The sequence below is a fragment of the Hemitrygon akajei genome, chromosome 2 (genome assembly GCF_048418815.1).
Source record: "Hemitrygon akajei chromosome 2, sHemAka1.3, whole genome shotgun sequence".
Taxonomy (NCBI): domain Eukaryota; kingdom Metazoa; phylum Chordata; class Chondrichthyes; order Myliobatiformes; family Dasyatidae; genus Hemitrygon; species Hemitrygon akajei.
The window spans coordinates 142699079-142716869 of record NC_133125.1 but is presented as its reverse complement, the minus strand read 5'-3'; the positions used below and the strand labels follow the sequence as shown (position 1 = coordinate 142716869).

Genomic DNA, 17791 nt, shown 5'->3' with positions numbered 1-17791 from the left:
CCTCCAAGTAAAAGCCACAAGCACATTTTGTATCAATACTTAATTAGTGAAGCATGCAAGCTCATAGGTTTGTCAGGGATGTCGCTCAACCTGCTGTCCTGCGATATTTATCCATTTTGTAGGACAGCAGTGGAGTAGGAAGTTGGTTTATGTGTTTTGGGAAGAGGAAGGTGAGAGAGCAGAGAGATCCCTAGGGAATCTTTTAGTCAGGCCAACTGTGTGGTAAAGCAGTCACTAAAATACCCAGGATTCCTACATCACGGCCACCTTTGGTGCTAAATTTAAGACTACATTCTGTTATTTTAGCTAACTGTGACTAATCTAAATTTAATCTCAGAGATACCCGATCTCCACGCATATGCTGTTTATTGCATGCCTCTCTTGTTAGTACATGACTTGTCAAGTAATCCACTAATCCCTATCGCGGCAGGTTGGCCTCTCCTCCATTCATCCCTTGCATCTTATTATTTCTAGTTTCTCTCTTGTTTCCTTGAGTCATAGAGACACACAGCACAGAAACAGGATATTCGGCCCACTAAAACCGTGCCAGTCATCAACCACCCATTTACACTAATCCCATTTCATTCTCCCCCAGATTCTACCTCTCACCCACACGTTAGGGCTAATTCACTGTGGCCAATAAACTACTGATCCACACATCTTTGGGGTGGTGGACGAACCTGGAGTAGATGGAGGAAACTCAGGAGAGAACGTGCAAACTCCACATAGGCAGCACGCAGGGTCAGGATTGAACCTGGACTGCTGGAGCTGTGAGCCAGAGGGTTCCACTAACTGTGGCACTGTGCCATCTGAAGCTTCAGTTGCACTTTAGTTTGGAGAACTCCGTCCATTGACACAGATTCATTCGATGAACAGTTTCAGCACAACACTCATACACACGCCGCATTAAATACACTGAACCATCTAACAATGGAGTCTGTTACCGCAGCAAGAAGGGTGGCTCTTCAAATGAGATCACAGGTGGAGGTAAGAAGCAAAATGCTGAGGCTTTGGAAGGCATGGGTCAGACCACACCTGGAGTATTGAAAAGAGTTTTGGGCCCCTTATCTAAGAAAGGATGTGCTGGCATTGGAGAGGGTCCAGAAGAGATTCACAAGAATGATCCCAGCATGAAAGGGTTAACTTAAGAGTAGCATTTGATGGCCCCTGGGCCTGTACTCACTGGGGTTTAGAAGAATGAGAGGGGTCTATCAAATATTGAAAGGTCTACTGTAGATATGTTGGACATGAAAAGGATGTTTCCAATTTGGGGGGGGGGGGGTGGTTCTAAGACTAGAGGGCACAGCCTCAGAATACAATTTCATCCCTTTAGAACAGCGACGAGGAGGAATTTCTTTGGCCAGAGCGTGGTGAATCTGTGAAACTAATTGCCACAGATGGCTGTGGAGGCGAAGTCAGTGGGTATATTTAAAATGGAGATTGATAAGCTTTTGATTAGTAAGAACAAGAAAGGTTGTGGGGAAAAGGCAGGAGAATGGGGTTGAGAGGGATAATAAATCAGAGCTGAGTCAATGGGCCAAATGGCCTAACTCTGTTCGTATGTCTAATGGTCTTAGAGCCATTTTTCTGGGGTTGTACTACAATTCTCATGGAGAGTTAGCAGGGGATGGAGTAGTCAAGATGTGGGTAGGTCACAAGCAGGTGTAAAAATAAGATAGTAGCAGTGTGGATTATATCTTCCCCAATATCAGCTGGAAGATTACTGTGTGAATGGCACAGAGGGGGTAGGAATTTTAAAGACTTCTACCAGAGAAGGAATGATCTTGGATCTAATCTTCGGGAATGTAGTGGGCAAGGAGTGGGAATGCCAGTCGGAGAACACTTCCGAGAGAGTGACCATAACTCTGTAGTTTTATGTTTGGTATGGACAAGGAAAAGGAGAGACTGGAAATTAATGTCCTGAATTAGGGGAAGGCTAATTTTTTTTCATAGACTGGGAGCAGGTAGGCCGACTAGTGGGAGGCATTCAAAGATAGGATATCAGGAGTTCAGAGTCAGTGCATTCCTATAATGGTGAAGGCCAAGGGAACCCTGGATGTCAAGAAGCAGCACAATAGTGTAGTGGTTAGCACAACACTTTACAACGCTAGATGTGAGATCGGATTCCATTCCTGCTGCTGACTGTAAGGAGTTTGCACTTTCTTCCTGTGACCTTGTGCCCTTCCTCCAGGTGTTCCGGTTTCCTTACACATTTCAAGATGGTGGCAGGAGCGTGACAACACTTGCGGGATTCCCCATCACATTCCTGACGCAAGTGACACATTTCACTGAACATTTCAGTGCTTTGATATAGATGTCACAAATAAAGTGACTCTTTCTTTCTTTCACATGTAGCGCAGGATCAGAGAAACAAAAACAGGACTGGCTCTCCGGGACTAAAGAATGTGTTGATCTTTGCTTAAAATATTGGGAAAGTAAAGTGGGGGCACAAAGTGTCACTGCTGGGCAATTTTAGGAAAATCGCAAAGCATTTTCTCAGTTACACAAAAGACAAGAGGGTGGATAGCAGAACCCATTAGAAACCAAAAGGGAATCAGTCTGTGGAGTTGGATGACAGTGAGAGGTCCTAAACGAGTACATCTTACCTCTAATCAGAGAAGGCCATTGTAGATGGAGAAAGCCATCACCATGGAAAAGGATCTTGGTGATTGTAGTAATGACTTTAAGCAGACTGAAAAGCTTGAGCATGTAGATATTAAGAAAGAGGATGTGCTGGAGCTTTTAGAAAGCATCAAGTTGGATAAGTAGCCAGGACCAGATGAGATGTACCCCAGGATACTGTGAGAGGCAAGGGAGGAGATTGCTGAGCCTCTGGCGATGATCTTTGCATCATCAATGGGGATAGGAGAGGTTCCGGAGGATTGAAGGATTGCGAATGTTGTTCCTTTATTCAAGAAAGGGAGTAGAGATAGCCCAGGAAATTATAGACGAGTGAGTCTTAGCTCAGTGGTTGGTAAGTTGATGGAGAAGATCCTGAGAGGCAGGAATTATGAACATTTGGAGAGGTATAATATGATTAGGAGTTGTCAGCATGGCTTTGTCAAGGCAGGTCATGCCTTACAAGCCTGATTGAAATTTTTTGAGGATGTAACTAAACACATTGATGAAGGAAGATCATTAGATGTAGTGTATATGGATTTCAGCAAGGCATTTGATAAGGTACCCCATGCGAGGCTTATTGAGAAAGTAAGGAGGCATGGGATCCAAGGGGACATTGCTTTGTGGATCCAGAACTGGCTTGCCCACAGAAGGCAAAGAGTGGCTGTAGACAGGTCATATTCTGCATGGAGGTCAGTCACCAGTGGAGTGCCTCAGGGATCTGTTCTGGGACCCTTACTCTTCGTGATTTTTATAAATGACCTGGATGAGAAAGTGGAAGGATTGGTCAGTAAGTTTGCTGATGACACAAATGTTGGAGGTGTTGTGGATAGTGTGGAGGGCTGTCTGTGGTTACAGCGCCACATTGATAGGATGCAAAACTGGGCTGAGAAGTGGCAGATGAAGTTCAACCCAGATAAGGGTGAAGTGGTTCATTTTGGTAGGTCATATATGATGGCAAAATATAGTATTAATGGTAAGACTCTTGGCAGTGTGGAGGATCAGAGGGATCTTGGGGTCCGAGTGCATAGGACACTCAAAGCAGCTGCGCAGGTTGACTCTGTGATTAAGAAGGCGTATGGTGTCTTGGCCTTCATCAATTGTGCAATTGAAGTTAGGAGCCAAGAGGTAATGTTGCAGCTATATAGGACCTGGTCAGACCCCACCTGGAGTACTGTGCTCAGTTCTGGTCACCTCACTACAGGAAGGATGTGGAAGCCATAGAAAGGGTGCAGAGGAGATTTACAAGGATGTTGCCTGGATTGGGGAGCATGCCTTATGAAAACAGGTTGAGTGAACGCAGCCTTTTCTCTTTGGAGCGTTGGAGGATGAGAGGTGACCTGATAGATGTGAATAAGATGATGCGAGGCATTGATCATGTGGATAGTCAGAGGCTTTTTCCCAGGGCTGAAATGGTTGCCACAAGAGGACACAGGTTCAAGGTGCTGGGGAGTAGGTACAGAGGAGATGTCAGGGGTAAGCTTTTTACTCAGAGAGTGGTGTGTGTGGAATGGGCTGCCAGCAACGGTGGTGGAGGCAGATATGATAGGGTTTTTTAAGAGACTTTTAGATAGGTACATGGAGCTTAGTAAAATAAAGGGCTATAGGTAAGCCTAGTAATTTTGAAGGTAGGGGCATGCTCAGCACAACTTTGTGGGCCAAAGGGCCTGTATTGTGCTGTAGGTTTTCTATGTTTCTAAAGCAGGGAATGGGACACTGGAATTCCAGAACAAATTGCCATTGAAGAGGAAGGATCAGGTATCTTAGTGGGCTTTCCAGTGGATATGGCGGCACGGTAGCGTAACAGTCTGCACAACCTTATGCAGTACCAGCGGCTCAGGTTTGACTCAAGCCACTGCCTGCAAGGACTTTACACATTTTTTTCCGTGACCAGCTGGGTTTCCTTCGCTTGCTCCAGTTTCCTCCCACCATCCAGTGACATACAGGTTGGTAGGTTAATTGGTCATCATAAAATGTCCTGTAATTAGGCTGGGATTAAATGGGGGGATTGCTGGGAGAAGGGCCTACTTGGCACTGTATCTCAATAGATGAGCAAATACAGAAAGAAAGAAATCCCTGATTAGAAATAGCCTCAGCTGATGGGCATTGCAGGGGGAAGGAGACTGCAGGAGCCCAACAGAGATTTTCCGATCTTGCCCATGACACCAAATCCCATCAAACGAATTTTAAACAAAACACTGTGGCCATTTGGTGCATAATCCCACAAGTAACAAGGTGACCAGCTAACCTGTTGTTGTGATATTCATCGAGGGGTGTACTGTGCCCAGAACCTTTTCCTCATCAGAATCAGCATTATTAACACTGACATATGTTGTGAAATTTGTTGTTTTGCAGCAGCAGTACATTGCAGTAAATAAAACATACTATAAGTTACAATAAGAAATATATATAAAAACAAGCAAGAAGTGCAAAAAGAGAGGAAAAAGTAATGAAATCGTGTTCATGGGTTCGAGGACCATTCAGAAATATGATGATGGAGGGGAAGAAGTTGTTCCTAAAATGTTGAGTGTGGGTCTTCAAACTGCTGTACCTCTCCCCTGATGGTAGTAATGAGAAGAGAGCATGTTCTGGGTGGTGGGAGTCCTTAATGATTGATGCAGCCTTTTGGAGTAATGACAGGCGAATGTTAAGTGTTCCACTGAGGGAATGTGCAGGTCTCCATACTCCACGCCATCTATCCATCCATTCATATATACATCTATCTATCTCTCTCACACACACACCACGAAATAGCTCCGCCCAACAAGGATCAAAGACATGCAAGCCTATATTACCTTCTACGAATCAAAGTATACCCCTCCTGGATTTCGGCATATTTTATTCAAAGTTCAAACATTCCACTTAGATTTATTGTCGATGTACCTGTGTCAACATGTACAACCCTGAGGTTAATTTCCTTGCAGGAAATTGACAGTAGAACAAAGGAATACAATAGAATACACATAAACAAAGACTGACAAACAACCTGCAAATACAAAAATATAAATAGATAGATAAATATTGAAAATTTGAGTTGTAGAGGTGCTGAAAGTGAGTCTATAGATTGTGGAATCAGTTTAGTGTTGCGGTGAATGAAGTTATCCCCTCAGGTTCAGGAGCCTGAAGGTTAAATGGTAGTAGCTGTTCCTGAACCTGGTGGCGTGGGACTGAGAGTCCTGTACCTCCATCCGGATGGTAGCAGCAAGCAGAGAGCGTGGCCCGGGTGCTGGGGGTCCTTGGATAATGGATGCTGCTTTCTTTTGGCACACTCCTTGTAAATGCGTTCAATGATGGGGAGGGCTGTGTCTGTGATGGACTGAGCTGTATCTATCATTTATTTGTAAGCTTTTACATTCCTGGACATCAGTGCTTCCATACCAGGCCGTGATGCAATTGTCAGGATAGTCTCCACTGTGCATCTATAGAAATTATAAAGAAAATATCTTTGAATAGTATATTTGCTCTCCACCTCATTTATAAGTTAATTGGGATCACCTTCATTTAAAATGTACATAAATCCATTTAATGCCCTGAATTTTCATGGTGAAGGTTATGAACAAAATTATTGAGAAAGATTCCAACAGACTGTACCTTTGTAGGCACTCGTCACATCATACATGCAGAGCTTTAACATTTGGGAATATCCTTCAACTCTGGCATAAAGGAGATTTTGTCTATTGACCCTTTAGATAAACAGAGCTCCAGCTATTGTACAAGCAGGAGAACTAATACTCCAGCTAATAATGCCCATCGTGGTGTACGTGGTGATATGTATGCACCAAGTGTGCAAAATCCAAACTGCAATTAGAAGATAAGGCTATTATCTTTACTGAAAGAGCCGATAGAGACACGGGGCATGGCTGGCTGGAAGATGAATCAGTGCATGGGAGGAAAGCGAAGAAGAATGTCTTTCCAAAGTCAGATGTCGTAGAGCAGGGTATTAATATTAATTTTTGTTGGTGTGTGTGAACAAGTGCTTAATGTGTATGTACATACGATGAATATGTATGTATGTATAATGAATATGTGTGTATGATGAACAGAGGAACACTGTTTTGATTGGCTGTATCCTTGTATGGTTGAATGATAATTAAACTTGATTTGATCTAATGCTCTCCAGTGTTGTGCTTTAGCATAATTATCAATTTATTATAAAAGGCTAAAAATAATGTTATAGAAATACTATAGGAAGTACTTCTACTCAGTGCTCTTGCAAGCAGAAAGGCCAGGCACAGAGAATGGATCCTGTGCTCAGACCTCACGAGACAGCTGGTCAGATTTCTGTACCAAATCCTAGGACTTTGTCAAGCCACTGCTTTGCTGCTCCAGTGACTCTGGATCAATTCTGACCTCCAGCACCTTCCTGTGACCGCATGGGCTTCCATTGGGTGCAATCGCGATCAAGAGAAAATCAGCAGACGCTGGAAATCCGAGCAACACACACAAAATGCTGGAGGAACTCAGCAGGCCAGGCAGCGTCAATGGAAAAGAGTACAGTCGATGTTTCAAGCCAAGACCCTTCATCAGGACTGGAGAAAAAAAGATGAGGAATGAGAGTTAGAAGGTGGGGGGGAAGGGAGGAAGAACCACAAGGTGATAGGTGAAACCAGGAGGGGTGAAGTAAAGAGCTGGGAAGTTGAGAAGTGAAAGAGATACAGGGCTGGAGAAGGGGGAATCTGATTGGAGAGGACTGAAGGCCACGGAAGAAAGAAAATGGGGAGGAACACCAGAGAAGGTGATGAGCAGGTAAGGAGATAAGGAGAGGCAGGAAAATTAGGAATAATGGGTGGGGGGGGGGGGTGAAAGATCGGCATTCATGCTGTCAGGTTGGAGGCTATCCAGACAGAAGATAAGGTGTTGTTTCTCCAAACCGCGTGTGTCCTATCGCGACAGTAGAGGAGGCTATTGACTGACACCTATCACCTTGTGTTTCTTCCTCACCTTCCCCGGCCTTCTTATCTTCATCTTTATTTTCTTCAGTCCTGCTGAAGGGTCTCGGTTCGAAACGTCGACTGTTCACGCTTTTCCATAGTTGCTGCCTGGCCTGCTGAGTTCCTCCAGCACTCCCTGTGTGTTGCTTCCACTGGGTGCTCCAGTTTCCACCCGCATCCCGACAAAGTCAGTTCTGGGAGCTTGGCTGGCCACTGTAAATCGCCCCTACGGTGTAAGATCTGGGGAGAGCTGATGCGGGAATACAGGGAGACTGCGGCAGAAGCAAAGCTTGATGGGCTGAAGGGCCTGTGAATTCGGGTGAGCCCACTGTCACTACACAAGAGTAGTGATGTATAATCACTGTTGTGATATATGAAGCAAGCCTGCCAGATTGGGAACAGCAAGCCCGCAGGCACACAGCACTGTGGTAATGATGGGTTATAGTGATGCCAGTTGGGGGGGCGAGGTGTTGAATATTAATACATAACACCTCAAACGTTGTAGCCCTTCCTCTGCAGTGTTTCCTGAATCAAAAGACTGGTGGTTCAGCCCTCACTCGGAGAGTTAAGGCCCAGAGAGAAGGTCTGTGCGATGCTGAGAGGGTGCTGCATTGTAAGGAATGCCATCTTTTGGCTGAGACCATGAACTAATTCACTCAGATGGATATGATGCTTGGGCATAGGATCAGACCTCAGGGACCTGGGACAAATCCATCAACGTGCATTGAAAGCAGAGTGGAAAGTACCCAGGTTTGCCGCTGACGCCGTGATAAACAGGAGGACGTGTTGTGGTGAGACGTTTGCGCTCTGCCACAGAACAGAGAAGCCAGCCAGCGGCGTAGTGGCATCCGCACCGGACTTTGAGGCGAGCGGACCCGGGTTCGAATCCGGCCGGCCCCTCGCACGCTTTCCATTCACGCTGGGTTGAGTGAACCTAGCAACTCGACCTCGTAAAAAACAGAGGTTGCCGCCGGATGCGCCACAAGGCGTGAGGAGGAATAACAACAGCAGAACGTAGCTGGGTTAAGTGAGGGAGCGAAACGTCGGCAAATGTGGGGAAGTGTGAGCTTGCGCACATCGGTGAGAGGAATCAAAGAGCAGCAAGAGAAAGCTTGCAGATGCGAGGAGTTCAGAGGCATAAAACCATAAGTCAATCCAGTATGACAGAATTAGGCCATTCAGCCCATTGAGTCTGCTGATTTACTATCCCTCTCTACCCCATTCTCCTGCCTTCTCCCTGTAACCATTGATGCCCTTACAGATCAAGAACCTATTAACCTCCACTTTAAATATACCCAGTGACTTAACCTCCACAGCCATCTCTCTTGCAATGAATTCCACAGATTCACCACTAGCTAAAAGCTAAAGGAATTCCTCCTCATCTGTGTTCTAAAGGGATGTCCCTTTTTCTGAGGCTGTGCCCTCTGGTCCTAGACTCCCCTACAATAGGAAACATCCTTTCCACATCCATTCTATCTGAATGCCCTAGCACATGGATCGTAAAAAATTTGCAAGCTGCTGCAAAAAGTGTTTAGAGAAGCAAATAGCAGCTGGGCCTTTGTAGTAGAGATAATGGAGTCTCAAAGCAGAGAAGCCTTGAAATAGTGGTACAGAGCATTGGTGAGATCACATGGGGCTGCTGTACACACGCCCATCCTTTCCTTTAAAAAAAGGTTTTATTTACATTGGAGGATGTGATGTGGTGAATCTCTCCAATTCATTTTTACTGGGGGGGGGGGGGGGGTATGAGTCTGGAGACTGGACCACCAGGAGGGAGTCTGTAGATAAATTTTTGAAAGATCGAGGAGCTGAGGGCCCAGGAGAGGAGCTGAGGCCTCAGGTAGGCTAGCTATGATCACACTGAGTGACAGTGCGGAGTTGAGTGACCAGCTGCAGCTCCGGATTTGCTGTGCCCATGCTGATCAACATTACCATCCCTACTGACCAACATCGTAACCCTCTGCGCCAAGAGAAACCTGGCCTTCTGGTCTATCTCCCCATTACCTCTTACCCATTCGACCTTGTCAGAATTTTAATTTTCCTTTCATAATTGCATTTTAGTTCTATTTTCCGTGTTACTTTTTATTTATGTATTTATTTAGAGATGGCAGTGTGGAACAGGCCCTTCGCAACCAAGAAGCTGCGCTGCCTAGCAACCCACCTGTTTAACCCTAGTCTGATCACAGCACAACTTATAATGACCAATTAACTAACTAACTAGTACGTCTTTGGAAAACCGGAGCCCCCCAGGGAAAACCCACGCGCTCACGGTAAGGACGTGCAAATTTCTCGCAGGTAGCCTCGGAGTTGAACTTTGAACTCTGACACCGCAAGCTGTAATAGCGTTGCGCTAACGTCTATGCTACCAGGGTGCCCTTGTTTGTAAGGATACACTGTAGGTTGGCTCGGATCATTTGGCTAAAGCTCTGTGATGTTTTACTGCCCCACAGGAACTTTTTACACCCGAATGCAAGTTCAAGGAGTCGGTCTACGAGAACTACTACGTGATCTACTCATCAATGCTGTACCGGCAACAGGAATCTGGCAGGGCGTGGTACCTGGGTTTCAACAAGGATGGACAAATCATGAAAGGGAATCGTGTGAAGAAAACTAAACCTGCTTCTCACTTTCTGCCCAAGCCACTGGAAGGTACTCTGCTCATGTTGCTACCCTGCACTGGCAGTAGCCCTGCAAGACATACTGTACACTCAGTGGCCACTGTATTAGGTACACCTGCTCATTAATGCAAATATCTAATCGGCCAATCACGCGGCAGCAACTCGATGCATAGAAGCACGTAGACGTGGTCAAGAGGTTCAGTTGTTGGTCAGATTAAATGTCAGAATGGGGAGGAAATGTGACTTTGATTGCTGGTACCAGACAGCGTGGTTTGATTTTCTCAGAAACTGCCGATCTCTTGGGAGTTCACACACACCAGTCTCTAGAACTTACAGAGAATGGTGTGAAAAGCAAAAAAAAAACATCCATTGAGCCAAAGTTCTGTGGGAGAAAATGCCTTGTTGATGAGAGAGGATAGAGGAGAATGGCCAGACTATTTCAAGCTGGCTAGGAGGCAACAGTAACTCAAATAACCACGCAGTACAACTGTGGTGTGCAGAAGAGCATCTCTGCACGCACAGCACGTCGGGCTTTGGTGTGGATGGACTCGAACAGCAGAAAACCACAAACATTGAGAAATACACTCAGTGGTTTCCTGTACCTAAGCAGCTGGCCACTGAGTGTAGAAGATAGAACATTAAAGCACCATACGGGCGCCCTTTGGCCCACGATGTTGTGCCAACCTTTCAACCCACTCCAAAGTCAGTCTAAGCCTCCCCTCACACACAACCTCCTACTTCTCTTTCTAAAAGACGGGGACTATGAGTGCGTGTTCGTGGCCTTCTGCTCGTCATCCTCAATGCTTTTCCGAGTTGTACGTTCAGAGGTGCTCTTCTGCACACCACTCATGCTGGTTATTTGAGTTACTGTTGCCTTCCTGTTAGCTTGACCCAGGCTGGTCATTGCCTCTGACTCCTCTCATTAACATACCATTTTCACCTACAGAACTCCGAAAACTGCAATTCTTATTTTGTTTTTCACACCATTCTCTATAAACTCTGCATACCGTTGAGCATTAAAATCCCAAAATACCTGGATCACTGATTACCGTAGATATTTATATTAATGAGCAGGTGTATAGGTATACCTAATAACTGTCCACTGACTGTCTTCCTGACTAAACCCAACTTCAATACACAGAAGCTGATGGAAACTTTGACGAGAATACAGAAAAGGGTTAGTGTAAAATGGGTGGTTGATGGTCAACATTGCTGAAGGGCCTACTCTCTGCCCTTTGAGGTAGAGCATTCCAAAGAATCACAAGACCATAAGACAGAGAAGCAGTATTAAGCCATTTGGCTCATCAAGTGAGCCCTGCTATTCCATCCTGGATGATTCATTATCCCTCTCAAATCCATTCTCCTGCCTTCTCCCAGCAACTTTTGATGCCCTGACTAATCAAGAACCTGCTGACCTCCACTTTAAACATGCCCAGTAACTTGGCTTCCACAGCCATCTGTGGCAATGCATCCCACCGATTCAACAGCCTCAAGCTAAAGAAATTCCTCCTGATCTGTTCTGTAAAGGGATGTCCTTCTACTCTGAGGCTGGGCCCTCTGGTCCTAGACTCTCCACGTTCGCTATCTAGGCCTTTCAATACAGTGCATACTGGATAATTGGGACACATCAGGATGAATACATTTTGGCCCAACTAGCTGAAGCTTCATGGAAATAGTTTAAAAAGTATATAAAAAGAGAGAAACTATCATTTAATTGGGTAACAAATTACATATTTAAGTGAAATACAGAACAAATTAGAATACCACTAATACTGCTGGTGGTTGGTTGTCATATCCAACGATGACAGGAAGTGTGCAGGAGCACTTGTTCAAGTCCCACAACTGCTTGAGGGAATTTAAATTCTGGTAATTAATTAAAGTCTAGTCCCAGTAAAGGTCATCGTTAACTTACTGCCTTGTTGCAATATTCAGTGTGGTTCATTACTCCTATCCACACTTACCACTCCTATATGCAGACAGTCTTTTATCTCAGAGTTTGCTATGAAATACTGACTTCCCAATGACAGCTCAATAAAATGGGGCTTCCTGTCCCGAGTGGGAGTTTGATTCAGGCAGACAAAATGCTGAGGGAGCTCAGCAGATCAGGCAGCATCTATGGAGAGGAATAGAGAGTCGACATTTTGGGCTGAGAACCTTCATCAGGACTAACGTGCTGAGTTCCTCAAACATTTTGTGTGTCAGTCTGTAGAGTCTCTTGTGTTGTAAATAAAGTGAGCAATATCCCCAAAGACAGGAAGGTCAATAACAAGAGCAGACAGACTGCAAAGGAAACAGAAGATGTCCAGGAATTATCTGTTCAACAGGTGTTTTGGCTCTGCAATGTGTGAGACTAGAATGGGGATGGAAGCAGATTTGACAGATGCAATTAAAACATAGCAAAAGGCAACAGTCAAAGTTTCAGGACTCTTCAACTGGATTGGCCACTTATCCTTTCATCCTGTCCAGATGAAGGGTCTTGACCCGAAACATTTCCCTCCACAAATCCTGTCCGACCCATTGAGTTCCACCAGCTTCTTGCCTTTTGCTCCAGGTTCCAGCATTTTCCTTCCTGTGTGTCTGTACTTAAGGAAACTGCATAAAACACTTCTGGGATGTGTGGAAAGATGGGGAAGTGGGACAGGCTGATTTGAGACAGTCAGCACAGACTCAATGGGCTTGAAGTCCTCCTGTGTTATTCTGTGCTTTTATGACTCCCTGTTAAGATGTCACAGACTGCCACAATTTCATGTTCTTCTGTTCCCCTGACACCCATCCCCATTCTCTTGCTGCCATAATAGAGGTAGGGTTCCCTTATCCTTATCTACCCACCCCATGAATCTCCATATCCAGCACATCATTCTCCATAACTTCCTTCATCTTCAATAGGATCCTACCACTAAGCACATTTTATCTCCCGTCCCCCACTCCCACTCCCTGCTTTTTGTACGTATCCCTCTCTACGTGACTCCCTTGTCCACTCATCCCTCCCCACTGATCTCCCCATTGGCACTAACCCCTGCAAGCATGACGGGTGCTACACTTGCCTCTATAGTTCTTCCTTTACTACCATTCAGGGCCCAAACAGTCTTTCCAGGTGAGGCAACACTTCACCTGCAAGTCTATTGGGGTCATCTATTGCATCCACTACTCCTGGTGCAGCCTTCTCTACATCGATGAGACCTGCTGTAGATTGGGAGACTGCTTTGTCGAGCTCCTACACTCCATCTGCCAGAAAAAGCGGGATTTCCCTATGGCCACCCATTTCAATTCAACTTTCCATTCCTGTTTAGAAGCATAGAAAACCTACAGCCCAATACAGGCCCTTCGGCCGACAAAGCTGTGCTGAACATGTCTTTACCTTAGAAATTACCCAGGCTTACCCATAGCCCTCTATTTTTCCAAGGTCCAAGTATCCATCCAGGCGTCTCTTAAAAGACCCTATCGTTTCCACCGCCACTGGCAGCCCATTCCACACACTCACCACTCTCTCCGTAAAAAACTTACCCCTGATATCTCCTCTGTACCTCCTTCCAAGCACCTTAAAACTTTGCCCTCTTGTGCTAGCCATTTCAGCCCTGGGAAAAAGCCTCTGACTATCCACATGATCAATGCCTCTCATTATCTTGTACACCTCTATCAGGTCACCTCTCATCCTCCGTCGCTCCAAGGAGAAAAGGCCGAGTTCACTCAGCCTATTCTCATAAGGCATGCTCCCCGATCCAGGCAACATCCTTGTAAATCTCCTCTGCACCCTTTCTATGGTTTCCACTTCATTGGCCATAAAGTGCCTTGGAATGTCGTGAGTTCATTGACCATTCAGAAATCTAAAGGTTGAGGGAGGTAAATTAGCAACAGTAAGACATTTAGACAGGTGCATGCATTCCCAACCTGGGGTCCATGGTCCCCTGGGTTAATGATAGGGGTCCATGGCATAAAAAGGGTTGGGAGCAACTGGCTTAGAGGGAAATGGGCCAACGTGGGCAAATGGGACTAGCTTGGATGGGCATCTTGGTCAGCACAGACGGGATGGACTGAAAGGCCTGGGTGACGCTGGAATCTACTGGAGGGCGGGAGGGGGCTTGCCTGGGTGGTTTGTAGCCGCTGCCTCACCTCTGCCTTTTCTCTCTCCGCTCTAGTCGCCATGTACCGTGAGCCATCCCTGCACGACATCGGCGAGACCGTCCTGAAAAACACGACGACTCCGAGTAAAAGCACATGTACTTCTGCTGTAATGAATGGAGGCAAACAAGTCAAAAAAAACAAATCGACATAGCCGGCTGGGTCTAGGAGAGGACGCATCCGTTAACCACTGCTCTGTTGGGCAATTTATCCCTGGCAGACTGTTGCCTTCCAATGTCCGTGAGCAGGAAGAGCCAGCGACCTCTTGCTCATCGCAGTCTTTGACTATCTCATTGCAAGCGGATAAATCCCAATGCGTAGCTCCTCCCGCCACAAGAAACCTGGATAACTCAGACCATGGCTGTCCTTCCCAGACACTGGATGAATGCCTTGTACCTGTTTCCTGTTAACTGTGACACTCCATGAGAAATACCTATCTCACACCCACTCTTGGTGCATCGCCTGCTGACCACAACAATGGAGTCCGGACCTGGAGGAGGCTTGCTCGCTGTGTGAGAGCTGTTGGCAGCTGGATCTTAGACCTTTGCTGTAAATCTCTGCTTGTTCAGGAACAAGCCCTCCACCTCCATCAACCCCCTCCTCCTCTCTCTCTCTCTGATTTTTTTTCAAACCTAGCTGCTCTGACTTTAACTCTTGCAGAGATCTGCTGTGTGTGTGTGTTTTTTTCCCACTGTAGGAGAGCAGGGGGTGGATGGAGAACTAAAAGTGTCCACACTGTGGAGTTGGAACTACTAGTTAGTCACCGGGACCACGGGGATCTTGGGGAGTATTACTCACAAGTCAGGCAGGTGAATGAGAAGCTTGTGCACTGGCTGACAAATTGTCCGTCAGTTGCAGAGACCAGTTGCGGGTAGCAGGGAGGAGTGTGTGAATGGCAGCAATCTCCCCCACCGCCTGCTCCTTTGGATCCATCCCTCACTGTGGTGCTTGTCTTGGTGCCCCCCGGTCAGACCTGGGGCTCAAGCACCTGCCCAGTAGCCCCGCATTCAATTTTGAGGGCACTCTCTCTGAGCCCGGGATGAGATTAGCCCCTGCGGCCAAAGTTCCCCTTGAAGCTGGTGCCAAGAGGCGAGGAGGTCGAACTGCAAGCCCTGTCTGCATCAGCCAAGCCTGCCGGCATCGTTCTGGCCTGCCTGTCGTGGCAGTGCCGCAGGCCGGACCTCGCCGGTCCCCCAGGAAGACAGAGAGAGAGGACTTGGACTGTTTTGGGGAAAATGTGTGAGAGAGTTCCTTGTCTTTATTCCTTTAAACTCAGTGAGTGGTGTTGCCCATTGGACTTAGTGAGCCAGTGCACCCCCAGGCACCAGCCAGCCCTTCCCACCTAACAAGGAGAAGGCCCAAGCATTTACAAACTAGGAATCTCAGCGGAAACAAAGGCGGTTGCTATGGTTCATTCTATCCTCAATTAATCCATTTATCCAAATAACTCAGTTACTTTTACGATCACAAAACCTTCAGAAAGCTAGATTTTATTTAAAGATGTGTAATATTCCATATTCTTTTTCCAAATTCTCTCGTAGAGAAGTGAAAATTACCTACTCGAGAAAGACCCGGAACGGTTCTGTCTCCATTATTCTGGCTGGCTATGGTACTGCAATTATGTTAAAAGTGCAGGACATACCAAAATAAAGACTCATTTATTTTAACTCTGGCAGTAATTTTAACATGCATTGGATTTGTTTGTTAATTTTTTGTTCTACCCCAATTCTATTAAGTGCTAAGTGCTTTATTCTAATGAAAAGGTAGCAAAGTTCTTAATTACCTCAAAGGGTCAGCAAGCTGGGAAAAATGGCAAAAAAACATCATTAATCCAGGAAAGGCTATCCTTACAAAGCAACGTGAAATCTTTGGGAATACAACACACCTTGACAATATCATCTAAATAATATCATAAATAGCCCATACAGCAAATCTAAAGCTTCAATAGTCGAATCAAAATTACTTTTAAACATGTTTACGACCAGCACTGCCTCAGAACAAATACTAGAGTCGTGAAATTCATGGCCCAGTAGATGTCACTTAGTATTAATGTAAGAAGATTCAACTTAGTGGAAGTCATAAAAGGTGTGTTATGGTTGGGAAAAGATAACAGGCCGAGTGTGAAAATGTGGAGTTCTGTTCAAAATGGGAAACTAATGGGTATGCTGCACTGTGAGTTTTCATTATATCGGAGAGGTAACGGTTCATTTAGGGTCCAGAAAACTGATGAATAGGACTTTATAAATGTGATCTCTGGAAGGCAAGAATTGTGCAAATTGAAGCCATTCAGTCGGCTCTTTTGACCACTTAATGTTGAGCCCAAAACTGCAACTATTGTCACTCCCTTGTCATGTTTACTGTAGTATAGATGGATCAAGTGTTGCTCCATTACAAGGACTTGTTTGTCAAGCCGCAGGTTTCGTAGTTCTTACAAGCTTGAAAACTATTTAGTAATTTAGTAAGTCTAATGTTTCTGATTTATTTTAAAAGAAACTCTAATTTCTGCCAATTGGAAATGCCGCAATGCTGCTGCTAGGCTGCTAATGTATGACACCTGATAACTTTTAGCAATTTCTATCTCATCATTTGTTCCAACGAAGGAAACTAGATTTGTGTTGATTTCCTCTTTTTTAAAAAAAAACAATGTAGAGAAAAAATGTTTAAGCACATCGGCCACCATTGGGGTCTCTGTACTGAACAAATTTAACGCCATGGATAGTAAGTATCCATGTGCATGAGAGGGTGCGTTTGATAATGAACTGAAGGAAGTCAAGAATTCCTGGAGACAACAGACAGCACGCTGATTTCAACAGTGGACCCTACAGTATGACCCTTGCAAACCAGTTGACTGGTTAAACCTAGGCTGAATTTATTTTTGTAAATGACAACGAGCATATAATTGTTAACCCCTTCTGTGTTTCTTTTATTCTTTAGTTGTTTTATGAGTTGTTCGTGAGAGTGTTTATTCCAAATGAATGGTTGTCCTTGACAAGCTAATTCTTATCACGTTTTAAGAAACAATGGAGCAGGGGGATAATTTATTCTTTCTACCTTTGTTACTATTTTGTCTCTTGTCTCATATGTTGCATGGGATGAGGGTGACAATGATCAAACTGAACTGCATGTCGTAGGTTGTATGTGTCAAGAACTGTTGGTATGTATTACTAAATTTACATACATATATGCAAAAAAGAGTTTGTCTGCATTGTACAGTTTAAATGTTTATTATCATTTGTTGTACACAAAAATACAACATATTGAATAAAATATTTATATGAAGATACTGTTCAACTGTGGCTCATGAACCCTACGCCAGTGAAAGGGGACTTGATAGCCCCTGTGCGGGATTCTCTAAAGGTTAACTTGCAAGGTTGAGTCGGTAGTAACGAAGTCAAACACAAAGTTAGCATTCATTTTGAGAGGACTAAAGTATAAAAGCAAGGATGTTATCCTAAGGCTTTATAAGGCGTCGATCAGACTCATTTGAAATATGGTGTCCAGTTT

At 45.1% G+C, this 17791-nt stretch overlaps 1 protein-coding gene across 2 annotated transcripts in view; it reads left to right on the top strand.

Moving 5' to 3' along the window:
- fgf14 (fibroblast growth factor 14) overlaps positions 1-17566 on the top strand; it is a 462435-nt gene extending 444869 nt beyond the window's left edge. For both annotated transcript variants that reach the window (XM_073028827.1, XM_073028828.1), the window contains exons 4-5: positions 10001-10199; positions 14305-17566. In XM_073028827.1, the coding sequence (XP_072884928.1) occupies positions 10001-10199; positions 14305-14441 (336 nt within the window). In that variant the 3' untranslated portion in view covers positions 14442-17566. The remainder of the gene's footprint in view (positions 1-10000; positions 10200-14304) is intronic.
- Positions 17567-17791: the final 225 nt, after the last annotated feature.